This window comes from Nicotiana tabacum, chromosome 23 (genome assembly GCF_000715075.1).
Source record: "Nicotiana tabacum cultivar K326 chromosome 23, ASM71507v2, whole genome shotgun sequence".
Taxonomy (NCBI): Eukaryota; Viridiplantae; Streptophyta; class Magnoliopsida; order Solanales; family Solanaceae; genus Nicotiana; species Nicotiana tabacum.
This window is the reverse complement of record NC_134102.1, coordinates 129,856,836-129,873,333: the sequence shown is the minus strand read 5'-3', so window position 1 is coordinate 129,873,333 and position 16,498 is coordinate 129,856,836. Positions and strand designations below refer to the sequence as shown.

Here is a 16,498-nt window from a genome sequence, read left to right as displayed (position 1 = left end):
ACATATATTGTCTCAGTGTGCCACAGGGAAGCTTCTATATTATTTGACCCTGGTTCCACTTATTCGTATGTATCATCGTACTTTACACATTATCTGGATATATCACGTGAGTCTTTAGTTTCACCTGTTCGTGTATCTAAGCCGGTGGGCGATACTATTATCGTGGATCGTGTGTATCGGTCGTGTTTGGTAACTATTAAGGACTGGAGACTAGAATTGATCTCTTATTGCTTAGTATGGTTGATTTCGATGTAATCTTGGGTATGGACTGGTTGTCTCCATGTCATGCTAATTTGGATTGTCACGCAAAAACCGTGATGTTGGCAATGCCAGAGTTGCCGGAGTTGCAGAAGGTCGAATGGAGAGGTTCTCTAGATTATGTTCCCAGCAGGGTAATCTCTTATTTGAAGGCCCAACGTATGGTTGGGAAGAGGTGTTTGTCCTATTTGGCCTTTGTGAGAGATGTTGATGTAGACACTTCTACTATTAATTCTGTACTGGTAGTGCGAGACTTTTTAGATGTATTTCCTATAGACCTGCCGGGTATGCCACCTGACAGGGATATTGATTTCGGTATTGACTTGGTGCCAGGCACTCGGTCCATTTCCATTCCTCTGTATCGTATGGCTCCAGCTGAATTGAAAGAATTAAATGAGCAACTTTAGGAACTCCTTGATAGGGGGTTCATCATGCCTAATGTATCGCCTTAGGGTGCACCGATTCTATTTGTGAAGAAGAAAGATGGTAATATGCGGATGTGCATCAACTACAGGCAGTTAAACAAAGTTACAATTCAAGAACAAGTATCCTTTGCCACGTATTGATGATTTATTTGACCAGCTTCAAGGAGCGAGGGTATTCTCCAAAATTGATTTGAGGTCCGGGTATCACTGGTTGAAAATTCGGGATTCAGATATTTTAAAGACGACATTCAGGACCCGTTATGGTCACTATGAATTTCTCGTGATGTCTTCTAGGCTAACCAACGCCCCAACAACAATTATGCACTTGATGAATAGTGTATTCCAGCCGTATCCTGATTTATTTGTTGTAGTATTTATTGATGATATCCTGGTGTAGTCATGTATCCAGGAGGAACATACACAACATTTGAGTATTGTACTACAGAGACTGAGAGAGGAGAGACTGTATGCCAAATTCTCTAAATGTGAGTTCTGGCTTAGTTCGATGGCATTCTTGGGACACATAGTGTCCGGTGAGGGAATTAAGGTGGATCCAAAAAAGATAGAGGTAGTTCAGAGTTGGCCAGGACATCTTCAGCTACTGAGATTCAGATTTTTCTCAGTTTGGCTGGTTATTATCGTCGCTTCGTGGAGGGTTTTTCGTCTATTGCATCGCCTTTGACTAAATTGACCCAGAAATGAGCCACATTGATGTGATTCTTCGAGTTAACAAAGAACCAACTGACCAGGATTAAGATCTTGAAATGAAAACATGGTTTGTGGGTCTATTTCAAGAAACAACGTATCTCAAGTTTTAGGACTCGGAATCTGATGATTGAAAAACAAGGTGAAATATGACGATTTGAACTATAAGAAAGACTATTTACTCGCTCAAAATAATTAAATATTGATGTTGCACCAGTTCAATGAAAGTTATGATTCTATGATATCAAAAGAACGAATTTAGATCAAGAAACGTGTTCTTGAATGATCAAGAACTCAAACAATTCCTAAAGTCACCACTTGGAATCAATTAACGTGATAAAGAAACACCACACGCAATTGAAAACAAGATAAAGACTATCACCACCTTGCTTGGAACCAAAAATAAGGATAAAGAAAACAAAATAGAGAAAAACACTCTATTGCAAATTAGGGTAAAGCTCACAAACGTGATTTTTTTTTACAAAACAAGAGAACCCTTTATATAGGCCTAGAGTCACTTCTTTGATAACTACAATTCCTATTCTAATAAGGAAATAAAATAACTTAAGACAAGGAAAGTAAAATCCATATTATACAAGGAAAAGAAACTAGAATCTTACTAAAAGGGAAATCCTTATTCTAAAAGGAATAAACTAAATCCTATTTTAAGAAGGAAAGGGTCTTGGCTTCTCGAAATAAATCTTGGGCTTCTTGGACTTCTTGTGCTTCTTAAAAAATACGTCCATATATTTTAACTTGAGCTTTAAAACATGATCTTGGCCAAAATAAATAAAATTTAACATAGATTCTTCTTTTACATCGCCCATTCAGGTGGTCGGATGAGTGTGAAGAGAGCTTTCAAAAGCTCAAGACTATCTTGACCACAACTCTAGTTTTTCCTTTAGCTTTAGGCTCTTATATAGTGTATTGTGATGCTTCTCGGATTGGTATTGGGTGTGTCTTAATGCAGGAGGGTAGAGTGATTGCTTATCCTTCGCGCCAGTTGAAGCCACATGAAAAGAACTACCGTGTCCATGATTTAGAATTGGCAGCCATTGTTCATGCATTGAAGATTTGGAAGCACTATATTTATGGTGTGTCTTGCGAGGTATTTACATATCATCGGAGTCTTCAGCACTTATTCAAACAGAAGGATCTAAATTTGAGGCAACGGAGATGGTTGGAGCTGCTAAAGGACTATGATATTACTATTCTGTATCATCCCAGGAAGGCCAATGTGGTGGCCAATGCCTTGAGTAGAAAGGCAGTGAGTATGGGTAGCCTTGCATTCATTCCTGTTGGTGAAAGGCCTCTTGCAGTTGATGTTCAGACCTCGGCCAACCAGTTCGTGAGATTAGATATTTTGGAGCCCAGTCGGGTTCTAGCTTGTGTGGTTTCTTGGTCTTCTTTATATGATTGTATCAGAGAACGCCAATATGATGATCCCTATTTGCTTGTCCTTAAGGATACAATTCAACACGGTGATGCCAGAGATATTACTATTAAGGATGACGGGGTATTGAGGATGCAGGGTCGAATTTGTGTGCCTAATGTGGATGGGCTGCGTGAGTTGATTCTTGAGGAAACCCACAGTTCTCGGTATTCCATTCATTTGGATGTCTCAAAGATGTATCATGACTTGAGGCAGCATTATTGGTGGAGGAGAATGAATAAGGATATAGTGAGATTTGTAGCTCGGTTCCTCAACTGTCAACAGGTAAAGTATGATCATGAGAGACCGGGTGGATTACTTGAGAGACTTGAAATTCCGAAGTGGAAGTGGGAGCGTATTACCATGGACTTCGTAGTTGGACTCCCGCAGACTTTGAGGAAGTTTGATGTTGTTTGGGTGATTGTAGATCGAGTCTCGTATACAGAAGTGCATGCTACTGGCGACTTGCACATTCATATATATATATATATATATATATATATATATATATATATTACTACACTGTAAAAATGGAACTGAGAACGGGAAGAGGCAGTGTGGACTTATATATCGTACTAGAATACACAATAACAATAACAAACTCAGTAAATTCTCACAAGTGGGGTTTGGAAAGGGCAAGATGTACGCAGTCTTACCCCTACGATGGAAGGGCAGAAATGTTGTTTTTGAGGGATTCCCGACTAAAGAAAGGATGAAAAGAGGTAAAGTCATTGCACGAGAATGCAACTTATCGATTAAGAATGTAAATAGGGCAAGGTAGGGTAGGGCGGGGTACGACAAGCCTTGACCCGCTAAAATTTTGACCCGCCCTGCCCCATTTAGCGTTTTGTCAAAATTTTGCCCTGTCGTGCCCCGCCCCCGCTCTATTAAGCCCTGCCCCGCTTAGACTCTCTTTTATTTTTTTCTCTATATTTTTTATTTTGCAATATGCTTCTAATTTTTTTTTACCTTTACAACTTTCTATTGAAACATTTAAAATATTGTTTAATTGTTTATGCATGGTGATTGAATAAATATAATTTTTATCAATGTTATATAATTTATCAAAAAATTAATTCCCCTTATATTAATGTTCCACTCCAAGAACAAATACAAAAGTAGATAAATGGTTGTTAGTGGTCCAGAAATATTTCGTCTTTAAAAATGAATAACATCTCTACTATTATAGATCAGTTTCTCTTCAGCTGGTAATACTTACTATTCTAGGATACGTTTATCAAAAACATAATTTTGTCACTGTTCACTAATTAGAATACATTAATGCACATTCTGTTACAAATTCAAAAGAGCAGAAGGGTGCAACTTAAAAGGAGCAGAAACTAGTCCCACCACTGTTGATTGATTAAACTCGAACTCGATTACAAAGATAAAGCCGACTGAAGTCTCAAATGCAGAAATTACAATGAAATACTGGAACTAACGGTAACTAATGATAAAGGAAGCATAAGGAGATGAGGAATACAGAAGAACTGGGAAGAGAAATAGAATCATTCATAACAACTAAATCCCCCATTCGCAATGCCGACTTCGTGGTGCCTTATACTGTTGCCCAACCAATTTTACCCCTTGTCACAAGCATTTCCCCATTTCCAGACATAGTCCCCAAGTCGTTTAGGCGGAATGATCGTTCTAGAAGTCTTGTGTGGCATTCCCATGTGCTCTGCTTGCGTGACTTCCACGTCATCTCTATTTTCATTCACAACAATACTCCCTCCTCAAAAGCAACCTTGTCCTCAAGGTTGGGATCAACCGGATCCACAGTGTCAGTGGCATATCCCAAAAGCAAAGGAGTGACCTGATGATTAGGAGTTCCCACACATCGTTTCAACATGGAAACATGAAAGATCGAGTGGATCTTAGCAGATTCGGGCAGCCAAGCGGTAGGCAACATTGCCAACACGTTTCAACACCTCATAAGGACCAAAATAGCGTCTGCCAATCTTGTGATCTCGCTGCAAGTGCAAAGAAGTCTGCCTAAAAGGTTTTAACTTGACATACACCCAATCACCAATGTCAAAGGTCGTATCAGTGCGGGACTTATCTGCCAATAGCTTCATACGGTTCTGAGCCTTTAACAAATTATGCCTGAGGATTTGCAGAACTTCATCATGTTGCAGCAAGTAAAACTCAACTAATTCGCTCGCAGTGCTGCCCAAAATATAGCGAGCGATGGTGGGAGGTTCACGACCATAGAGTGCTTGAAATGGAGTCATGCCAGCTGTAGTTTGATAAGAGGTGTTATACCAATATTCTGCCCATGGTATCATGGCAACCCAGTGGGAAGGAAACTCAGCGACAAAGCAATGCAAATACTGTTCCACATACTTGTTAAGTGCCTCTGATTGCCCATCCGTCTGAGGATGATAAGCAGTACTGATGGCAAGAGTAGACCCTTGTAAACGATGAATTTCTTGCCAAAACAAGTGTAGGAACCTGGGGACATGATCAGTCACGATAGTCCGGGGAGGGCCATGGAGCCTGATTATACCTACCACGAAAGCCTCTGCCACAGTATGAGTAGAGAAAGTAGAAGGTAGCGGTATGAAGTGCCCATATTTCGTGAGGCAATCTACTACAGTCATGATTGTAGTCTTTCCCTTCAAACTGAGAAGACAAGTGATAAAGTCCATCGCAATATCCTCAAATACTTGATCAGGGATTGGCAATGGCTGCAATAAGCCTGCAGGGTGAAAGTGAGAATCCTTCATCTGTTGGCATATCTGACAGGTTACTACAAAATATGTACGTCGCGACGCATATGCCTCCAAAAGAAATTAGATGCCAAACGATGGAAGGTGCGAGCAACCCCAGCATGACCTCCAGTAGGAGTGGCATAGAACTCAAAAATTAGTTTCAGGTGTAAGGAAGAATCGGAAGGAATAACTATCCTTCCTTTATAAAAGAGTAACCCATCTTTGAACAAATAGTCTTCGTAGCCGGCATCTCCACGACTCAAAGCCTGTTGAATGTCCACCAACTCCGGATTGGAGTGGTTCAATTGCTTTAACTCAACCTCAATAGCAAAAGAATTGACCGAGAGAGTCATGAAGGTCGCTTCTAAAGTCCGAGAAAGAGCATCCGCGGCAGAGTTTTGTTTACCAGGCCGATACAAAATACGAAAGTCATATCCCACAAGTTTAGTGAGCCACTTCTGTTGCTCAGGTGTTTGTATGGTCTGCGTAGTCAAGTTCCTCAACGATTGTTGATTAGTAAAGATTGTGAACTGATATCCCAAAAGGTACTGTCGCCATTTACTCACAGCCTGAGTAATTGCAAACATCTCTCTATGATAGGTGAAGGCCTTATGTATACGAGAGCTTAACTTCTGGCTGAAGTAAGCAATGAGGTGTCCTCGTTGTGAAAGAATAGCCCCGATACCTTGTCCGGATGCATCAGTTTCCACCTGAAATCCCTGACTAAAATTTGGTAGAGCCAAAATAGGGGTGGAGCCCAACTTGGCCTTCAAAGCATCAAAGGCACTTTGTTCTGCATCTGCCCACTTGAAAGAGTCCTTGCGCAAAAGATCAGTCAAAGGACCAGCTATAGTAGCATAATGATGAATAAACCTACGGTAATAACCTGCAAGGCCAAGGAAACTATGAACCTCCTATACGAAACGAGGGGGTGGCCATTGCTGGATGGCCATAATCTTTTCAGGGTCTACGGACAATCCTTGGGAAGAGATGATGTGGCCTAAATAGTCCATATATGGTTGGCAAATAAGCATTTGGATCACTTGGCGACTAGCTGATGGTCGCGTAACAACTGCAAGACCACCTGTAAATGTTCCATGTGTTCATTCCAAGATGAACTATAGACCAATATATCATCAAAGAAAACCAAGACGAAACGGCAGAAATGGGGCCGAAAAATCTCATTCATAGTTGCCTGAAAGGTGGAAGGGGCATTCGTCAAGCCAAACAACATTACCAAGAATTCGTAGTGCCCGTCGTGGGTACGAAAGCCAGTCTTGGCCACATCCTCAGGCCTAACCTTGATCTGATTATATCCGGATAACAAGTCCAACTTGGAAAAGTAACAAGCTTTGTGCAATTCATCAAACAATTCATCGATAGTGGGAATTGGGAATTGATCACGAACTGTGATAGCATTGAGTGCCCTATAGTCAACGCAAAACCTCCATGTACCATCCTTATTGCGCACTAACAATGCCGGAGATGAAAACGGGCTGGTGCTGGGCCATATCACTCCCTCCTTGAGCATATCCGTCACAAGTTGCTCCATAGCTTATTTTTGGAAATAGGGGTACCTATATGGTTTTACATTTACAGGTCGTGCCCTAGGGGCGAGGTGTATTGAGTGATCCTGGGCACGGGAAGGTGGCAAACCGGCTGGCTTCTGAAAGACATCAGCATAGGACTCCAATAGGCTGCACAAGTCAGGGGCCATCTCGCCTGACATTCCTCTCTCATCAACGATCATCTCTAGGCAAAAGAAAGAGGAAATAACATCAGTTGCTGCAATGCGCCTCAAACTATGCAACTGAATTTGGTGAGCACCAGTGGGGGAATCTCCATGCCATAGCACTTTGGACCCCTTCAGAGTAAATTCAAACTCTCGTGTTGCATAATCAGTGATAGTGCGCCCCAACGTTGCCAACCATGCTACCCCAAGTACTACATCAACACCATGAAAAAGTAGGACATACAAGTCCTCAACCAGCGTAGTTCCTTGAATCAACAAGGTGACTTGTCGCACTACCCATTCACAACGAAGTCTGTGGCCACTGCCCACCATTACGGCAAAATCGGGAATGGCCTCAATTTGGAGTTGGAGATGTTTGGCTGCTCGTGGTTGCACGAAGTTGTGAGTACTTCCTCCATCGACCAACACTTGGACCGGCGATCCACTCACTTGCCCAGTGAATCGCAAAGTTGATGGAGAGATTCCACCTGTTAAAGCATGGTAAGAAATATCTGATTGCTCATGTAATTCCAAACATTGCAACTCCTCGGCTATGAAATTATCAGTAATAAAGGATTCCGGCAAGCCAGAGTCTACATCGGATCCATCCGTAAGCAATAAAAGCTAAGGATGTGTCTTACATTTATGACCAGTAGTATATTTCTCTTCACAATAGTAGCACAATCCACGTTCACGACGACTCTGTAATACGGCGTGAGATAGGCGTTTGAGAGGTGGACGATTTGGTGGGTAAGAGCTAGATGCAACTGGGATGAGTGGACTAGAGAATTTTGCGATGTGGGATGACAGTGCAAAGTTAGGTGTGGGTAATAGGGGTGGCGTTTTGGTGAAGGTGGGTCGAACATGCCCTTTTTCAGCCTAGATCCTTTTTTCGTGAATATGCGCCAAATCTAAAGTCTCCTCATAAGTTTTTGGCCTATGGACAAGCACTGAATTCTTAATATCTTCTCTAAGCCCAGAAATAAAGAGACGTACCATACGACTATCGGTCATGTCGTCTGTTTCATTAGCAATATTCTCAAACCGACTCTGAAAATCTGATATGGTGGTGGTTTGTCGAAGTTTTGCCAAACGTCCCTCAGCTGATTCTAACCCTTTCTGACGGAAATGAATTCTCACTTTTGCTGCGAAATGATCCCAATCCACCAGTTGTTTATTCCGAAAGAGCCAACGATACCATTTGAGAGCTTCGTCGTCTAAGTAGAAGGAGGCTATTGAGAGCCTTTGATCCTCTGCTATGTGGTAAAAATCGAAGTAACGATCTGCTTGAAAAATCCAGGCCTCCGGATTTTAGCCACGAAATCGCCCTATCTCCACCGGACCTCTGTGGCGAAGAATCGATGTTGCTGGAGGTTGGTCAGCAGGTGGGTCTCTCCCATGGCGATCGCAAGTGACATCCATCGTTGGGTCTCGATGTTGATTTCCCACCACTTCCAGTAACAATGAACGGATATCAGCAAGGATTGAATCCTTCACTCCCTGAACTGATTCTTCTACGAGAGACTTGAGTTTTTGGTCATCCATTTTGGACCTCTGGATGAAAGCACCAATGTTACAAATTTAAAAGAGCGGAAGGGTGCAACTTAAAGGAGCAGAAGCTAGTACCACCACTGTTGATTGATTAAACTCGAACTCGATTTCAAAGATAAAGCCGACTGAAATCTCAAATGCAGAAATTACAATGAAATACTGGAACTAATAGTAACTAATGATAAAGGAAGCAGAAGCAGATGAGGAATACAGAAGAACTGGGAAGAGAAATATAATCATTCATAACAACTAAATCCCTCCTTCGCAATGCCGACTTCATGGTGCCTTATACTGCTGCCTAACCAATTTTACCCCTTGTCACGAGCATTTCCCCCTTTCCAGACGTAGTCCCCAAGTCGTTTAGGTAGAATGATCGTTCTAGAAGTCTTGCGTGGCATTCCCATATGCTCTGCTTGCGTGGCTTCCACGTCATCTCTATTTTCATTCACAACACATTCGTTTTAAAATGCAGACATTTGTAGATAATCGAATTGGGCAGCATGTCTCATTGCATAGTTCAAATACTGAAATCAACCAGATAGTCTATACTCCATGGTTTGCCATGCCCGCCCTGCTCTATTAAAATTTTTAAAAAATAACATTTTGTGCCCTGCCCCACCGTGCTCTGACCCATTAAAATCTTCCCCTGTCCGGTCCCATGTAAGGTTTGCCCTGCCCCGCCCTACACCAATTGCCATCTACAATCAATTTCTGACTACGGCTTATAATCGCAGTCAGTTAGTACGGATTATAAATGGTTGTTCGTTAAATCACGATTCGCGAATGCCACTTATAAATTGCAATGCTACTTACAAGTCGCGATTAGAGAATGTGAGCTTCTAAAATGTGCTTATTTTGAGAAGTATTTTTTTTCAAAAGTGTTTTTCAAAAAAAGTACTTTTGATGAAAAGCGGTTTGTGTTTGGTTAATTAATTTGGAAAATATTTTTGAGCAACAATTAGTGTTTGGCCAAGTTTTTTAAAAGTGCTTCTAAGTATATTTTTCTAAAAAGTATTTTGCAAAAAAGTGCTTTTGGGGAGAAGCTATTTTTTTTCTATTTATCAAAAATTGTTTCTGCTTCTACTAAAAAATATTTTTTTTCCTTCAAAAAGTTTGGCCAAATAACTTATTTTTTTTAAAAAAGAGAGGCACTTTTGGCCAAGGAAAAAACTTGGCCAAACACGCTATTATAATGACAATTATTGAATTGGACTTATAATACGATAAATTCAAAAATAGCTAGATTTACAAGTGGTAATTGAAAAATAACCACAGTTTCAAAAGTAATCGAAATTTAGCCACTTTTCATGTAAAGAATATACTGAAGTTCCAGTATAATATACTGGTGCAACATAACACGCTGAAAGTTCATACACACGTGCTCCAATTTCCAATATATTATGCTGTAACTTTACGCGTGTTGGAGTTCCAGCATAATATGCTGTAAGTTCATACACATGTACACCAATCTCTAGTATATTATGCTGGACCAGTCCGTATTGCAGCACAATAATTGCTATTTTTTAATAACTTTGCAAACGGTTTTTATTTTTGAATTAACGGTCCGAAAAGTGGCTAGAACATGGTATTTTTACGCAATTATGTGTGCGCCTCTATCAGCATATATTTCCCTCCAATTTCAAGTAGAGCAAAAGAAGGCTTTAGGAAGAAGGGTTTCATTCTCTTCGAGCTTTGAATTTTCGAAGCCACAAATCGAAGTTCAAAAATGGCTTCTTCTTCTACGACGACACCATCAGGCCCAGAAATCCCATGGGTAGAGAAGTTTCGACCCACAAAGGTATCGGACATCGTAGGAAACGAAGATGCTGTCGCCAGACTCCAAGTTATTGCTCGTGATGGCAACATGCCCAATCTTATCTTAGCCGTAAGCAAAGAGAGACATTTTCATTTTTCTTCCTGATTTTGCTACTACTCTCTTCTTTTTTTTTTATCCAATTAAGAAATTTTACTTTATTATGGAGTTGAGGTTTAGTGCAGATATAGCATTGACATAGACCCGTTTTGTAATGTTTCTTGATTTGGTTGTCAAAAATGGCAAACGAAAAGCATTGATAATTCATTGTGTTAAACAAAAAGGACCAATTTTGATGCTGCTTCTCGATTTTGCTACTGATTTTTTTTTGCTTGATTTTTGAAAAATTGAGAAATTTTACTCTATTGGGTTGAGGTTCAGTCCAGATACAGCATTTCCATAGACCCGTTTTATAATGGCTCTTAATTTTGTTGCCAAAAACAGAAAATGAAAGACATTGATAATGAGACTAACTTTTGCTCCATTTATGGATAATGAGAAACTTTATTTAATGGATTTGAGGTTTAGTGTTTGGAAGGTCAGAAAAGAAAATGGAGAAAAGGTAATAAGTACTTCTCACAAGCTTGATTCTTGAACTGTTTGATGCTATTACTACATCTAAATTTATGCAAAGTGAAGAAAAAGAACTAACCCTTTGCGCCATGTATGGTTAATTGGTTATTAAGAAACTGTATTGTTAGGTTGAGTTTTACTGCAGAGAGTAGTACTGTGATTAACCCCTTCTATTATGGTTCTTGATTTGTGTTGTCAAAAGGTAAAAGAGAACATACGTCTAAAAATTACTTTAATGGTTATTCACAAGCATGGGCGGAACTAGGTAGAGTGAAGGGGACCGAACCCGTCGGAAAATTACACAATGTAAATAGAGTGAAAACTATTTTTTTTGGCTATATGTGAGCTCTTATGAAAAAAAATCAAGTATAGTAGTAAAGGGGGTTCAAAATTGCTTTAGGTCTTAGGTTCAAATTCCAACTATGACATCCTAGAATTTTTTTGGATCCCCTTGTATAAATTTCTGGTTCGTCCATTGTTCACAAGCTTGAACTATGTCAGATGCTATTAAAATATCAACATTTATGTAAAAAGAAGAAAAGGTCTAATTTCTTGCTCCACTGCGGATGTTAAGAAACTTTATTTTATGGGTTCGAGAGCTAATAATTATGTAAATCTGAAGCTCCATAGTCAAATTCTAATAATGGAATGGTTATGGAGATATTCAAAGAAGAACAGTAGCGTTGGAGAAAGTCGGTACAAGCAAAGTATAGGGAGCTGGCTTTCTGGTGCACAATCAGTAAGTTCCACGTTTGGTGTAGGAATCTGCAAGTGCATAAGGAATCATTGGCCTGATTTCTCAAAAATAGTACAAATAAAAGTGGTAAATTGGGGAAAGATTAAAATTTGGCATGACTCTTGGTTTGTGCACACCCCTCTAAGAAGCAGATTCCTGAGATCTTTGCTCTTACTGCAAACAAAAAAGTCATTACAATGTAAATCTGGTCACAAATGGAGTTTAATCCATACAATGTGTCTGACTTTTGCTGGATTATAGTAGTTCTGCTACTGCGACCTCAGTTTTATTTTCTTGTGGTCAATAACTCCTGAATATGAAGCATTCCTTATTCCTTTTCTTATGAAAATCTTAATGGTCCTTGCTCAATAGTTCTTGGACTTTCATAGTTGCATGGACATATTATTTGCAAAGAACTTATGCACTTTTTTGTGAGCTTATACCAGATGTTGGATACGGATTCCTTTACCTCTTGTGCATGCTCTATTTCGTGGGAGAATAGACTTTTGGTTTCAAATACAATCTTGCTGTGATGAATCCTGAATTGTATCCTTGAGTAATATTGAGTTTCAATGTGTTAATTGATGAGAATGTGTAAGAACAAACTAGTTATTGCTAGTTTTCCTGGAAGTTGACCATTTCTACTCAAATGCAAATCTAATAGACTTCCAGACTCCAAAGTGTTTGTCCTTTTGGTGTCACATTGAATTGGCAAAAGCAGTTTGCTAAAAAACGTTATGCATAGTTTCTTATGCTGGATATTTAAATCTATATAAAACTTTCTGCAGGGTCCTCCTGGTACTGGCAAAACCACTAGTATTTTGGCTCTTGCTCATGAGCTTTTGGGACCAAACTATAAGGAGGCCGTTTTGGAGCTAAATGCATCAGATGATAGGTATATTGAGCGCTTGATTTGATATAAAAATTATTTGTTTCACATGATTCTTTCTCGCTTCTATAAAATTCTTAGAAGTGTTAATGTTTCTTGTGCAGAGGCATCGATGTTGTTAGAAACAAAATCAAGATGTTTGCTCAGAAGAAAGTTACCCTACCCCCTGGGCGGCACAAAGTAATTGTTTTGGACGAGGCTGACAGGTTAGAAATGTTATCCTATAAATTTGAGACATCATTTTGTGCAGGGGCGGACGCAGCATAGCAATACCGGGTTCGTCTGAAACTAGTATCTTCGACACGAAGTATAAATATATGCGGGAATGTTCACTAAAATTACAACAAATAGCAAATATGAACCATAATTTTAAAAATATAATGGGTTCAATGCTAAGTATCTTAAAAGTTGAACCCGTAGAGTTAAAATCCTGGATCCGCCTTTGATCTTGTGCTCAGGGGCTTGAAGTCATATGAAAAAAACTGTTTACTTTTCTATCTCGTTTGCACCATCTCTATCAATTTGATGGATTCTCAGGGGTAGTAGACAATCTGTCTCTGTGGTGTTGACCTGCATTTTCTGCAGTAGCTCAATAATTTTACGTTTCATTTTTGGGTATGGAAATCTTATTGCTGTGTTCAATGATCTTTTAGCATGACGTCTGGAGCTCAGCAAGCACTGAGGAGGACAATGGAAATATACTCGAACTCCACTCGCTTTGCTCTTGCCTGCAACACTTCTTCTAAGATTATCGAGCCTATTCAAAGTAGATGTGCCCTGGTCCGATTTGCAAGATTATCTGACCAAGAGATCCTTGGACGCCTTATGGCCGTGGTTGCAGCGGAAAAAGTACTAGCAATCTTATTCCTTGACGCACATGCTATTTTCTTCTAGTGTTCCTCTTGCTTCTTCGAAATAGTTTCTTTTTATCCTTGTGTTAAATCGACAACTTTTGTCTGCCTAATGAGTCAGGTAGCATGTTATTATTCCCTTAATCTGTTGCAGGTTCCTTATGTACCCGAAGGTCTTGAAGCTATTATATTTACTGCTGATGGAGATATGAGACAGGCCTTAAATAACTTACAAGCAACACACAGTGGATTTGGTTTTGTCAACCAAGAGAATGTTTTCAAGGTTACAAGGCTCACATATCTCTTTCATATAATTATTCATCTTTTGACAGACCCCCCCTGATGATTCCATTCTCTTTTGCTGAATGCTAGGTTTGTGACCAGCCCCATCCGTTGCACGTGAAAAATATGGTGCGGAATGTCCTTGAAGGGAAATTCGATGATGCTTGCGTGGGTCTAAAGGCTCTATATGACCTTGGCTATTCTCCCACCGATATTATCACAACCCTCTTCCGAATTATAAAGAACTATGACATGGCAGAATATGTCAAACTGGAGTTCATGAAGGTTTGCCTGTTCTAGTTCTGAAAATTTTCATGTTTATAAGCTATCTTTGGTTTAGCATCATTTATTTCTTTTTCTGCTGGTATAACAGGAAACTGGTTTTGCCCACATGAGGATCTGCGATGGGGTTGGTTCGTATCTCCAGATGTGTGGTCTGCTGGCTAAACTATCATTGGTTCGAAAAACGGCTAAGGCTGCATAATTGGACAGGCATTTGAAGTACATGGTCAACAGAGATTAGTCCTTGGTGATTTTCCTTTTAATCTCCCTAAGTCCTAGCTTTCCTTAAAAACACCTTAGCTTATATGCCAAGCGTTGGCCTGTCTAATTGCAAAGTCATTGACTTATTGTTGTTGTTACCATGTGGAAAATGATTGCTGAACTATTATGCATTTAATTCTTCTAATGTAAAGGCAACCTTTTTAACTCTAGGAATGAACATGCTAGAAAAGGATCGTTCAATGCTTGTTAAAAGGTGGATTAAGTAAAAAAAAAAATCTTTGTTTTGCTTAGTAGCTTCAAGATCCTCGTCCAGAGTCCTTTGCAGTAAATCCGGTAGTTATAAAAGAAAAAACTTATCCGCATTCAGTGTTTACATCAAATTAATAAAAGCATCATGTGTTTTCATATACACTTTTATTCTTTATCATGGTTAAATAGTATATATTCTTGTCTCAATCTATCATTTACTCATAATAAATTGAACAGTTCAATGTAAACATCTGATTTGAGTAAACATAGTAAATTTTTTGGGGCAAGTGCACATATAGCCATTCTCAGTGATGCTATTTAGACATAGTAAATTAAAAATTTTAACTTCAGGATAATACAATACATTTTTGTTCCAAAAAATTGAACTAATGTTCAGGACGCACATACTAATTCTTAAATAGCAGCCCAATAAAGTTACGGGTGTGCTCCTTGTCTGCTGTGTGTGCTCCCCGTGGAGGTAACTTATCAATAATTGCTTTTAGAAGAGTTGCCTTTCATAACGTGTTTAAAAGAAATATATTCTTAAACTTAATGGTTAATAGTCAATGGTTAGGCTTCATTTTCCGTACATTGTTTCATTTTTTTCTCGTTGACTGAGAATAGATATCAAAATTATTATTTACTTGACCCTGGTTTGCTTTTTATTTAAATAATTAAAATTTATTGCTAAAAAATTCAAGCTGTTACCCGTTCTTGATCACCTAATTCGCACCCTTTGAATTTGTGACATTTCAATTAAAATATAATACGAATAGGTAATTGGTGATTGATATGAAATCATATCAAATTAGAGATCGGGTGAGACCGTTGTTTTTATTTTAGTTTATTTATGAAAATTTGAAGTAATAATAATGTAAAAGTGGTATCATACCCGGGACGGAGCTAGCCCTATGTCACGGGTTCGACCGAACCCAGTAGCTTTTGAGCATATTCTGTATTTATCTTGTGAAATTCATGAAATATGTATAAATTATTATTTTAGAACCCAGTAACTTAAAAAAACTAGAATTCCGAACTCATAAGTTTCAAATCCACTCCACCTCTGATCGTACCAACTTTCGATGTTGGGTTTTTCTACTGCAATCTGACTTTCATTTTAGCTAAGTGATAGAAAACGCAATCCAAGATAAAAGTGAAAACTTTAACAAGGAAATACATATACTAATAAACTTGGTAGGGCATACCGAATTGCTTGTACAAAAATGCACTTTTAAGAAAAAAGTATTAATACGTATTAATATCATTTCATAAAGGATGTATTAAAAGGTGAAAATAATTATAATTAATGATTGAAAAAGTTGAAGAATAATATTATTCCATGACCTTGTGACATATTCGAACAAGAAAGATGCTGAAGGAGAATGTTCAAAGAAATTGCAATAATGAGACTTCAGAACAAAGCTATAGCTAAATCTGTCTGCTTTCTACCTAAACTTTTAACCGGTGATCTTTTATGTACTCATTTTCTTACTTTAAACTTCTTGGAGTGATTGAGTCGTGAATAATATAATATAGGTAAAAAGAAGGTAGAAGAGATTAGAGTGTACCAATAAGAGTTTTGGTGGAGTGGTAAGTGATCCGCCATCCTTAATCAGAAGTTTCGGGTTTGAGCCCTAAGTATCAAATCGTCTTTGTTAGGGATTGAAATTTTCCGGCGCGAATCCGGATTTAGTCGAATCCAATACAAATATCAAATATCGAGTGAGAAAGCAAAAAACAGAGATTAGAGTGTACCTAATGAAAGAAACTTAACATGTTTTCTT

The 16,498-nt window shown here is 38.9% G+C and overlaps 1 protein-coding gene across 1 annotated transcript; it reads left to right on the top strand.

Annotated features, from left to right (window-relative positions):
- The first annotated feature begins 10,442 nt into the window (after nt 1–10,442).
- On the top strand, nt 10,443–14,646 carry LOC107784098 (replication factor C subunit 2). The gene is made up of 7 exons (XM_016605165.2): nt 10,443–10,702; nt 12,728–12,834; nt 12,933–13,034; nt 13,482–13,677; nt 13,834–13,962; nt 14,052–14,246; nt 14,335–14,646. Exons 1-7 carry the CDS (start codon nt 10,544–10,546, stop codon nt 14,443–14,445), a joined length of 999 nt encoding a protein of 332 aa, XP_016460651.1. The 5' UTR covers nt 10,443–10,543; the 3' UTR covers nt 14,446–14,646.
- The last annotated feature ends 1,852 nt before the right edge of the window (nt 14,647–16,498 follow it).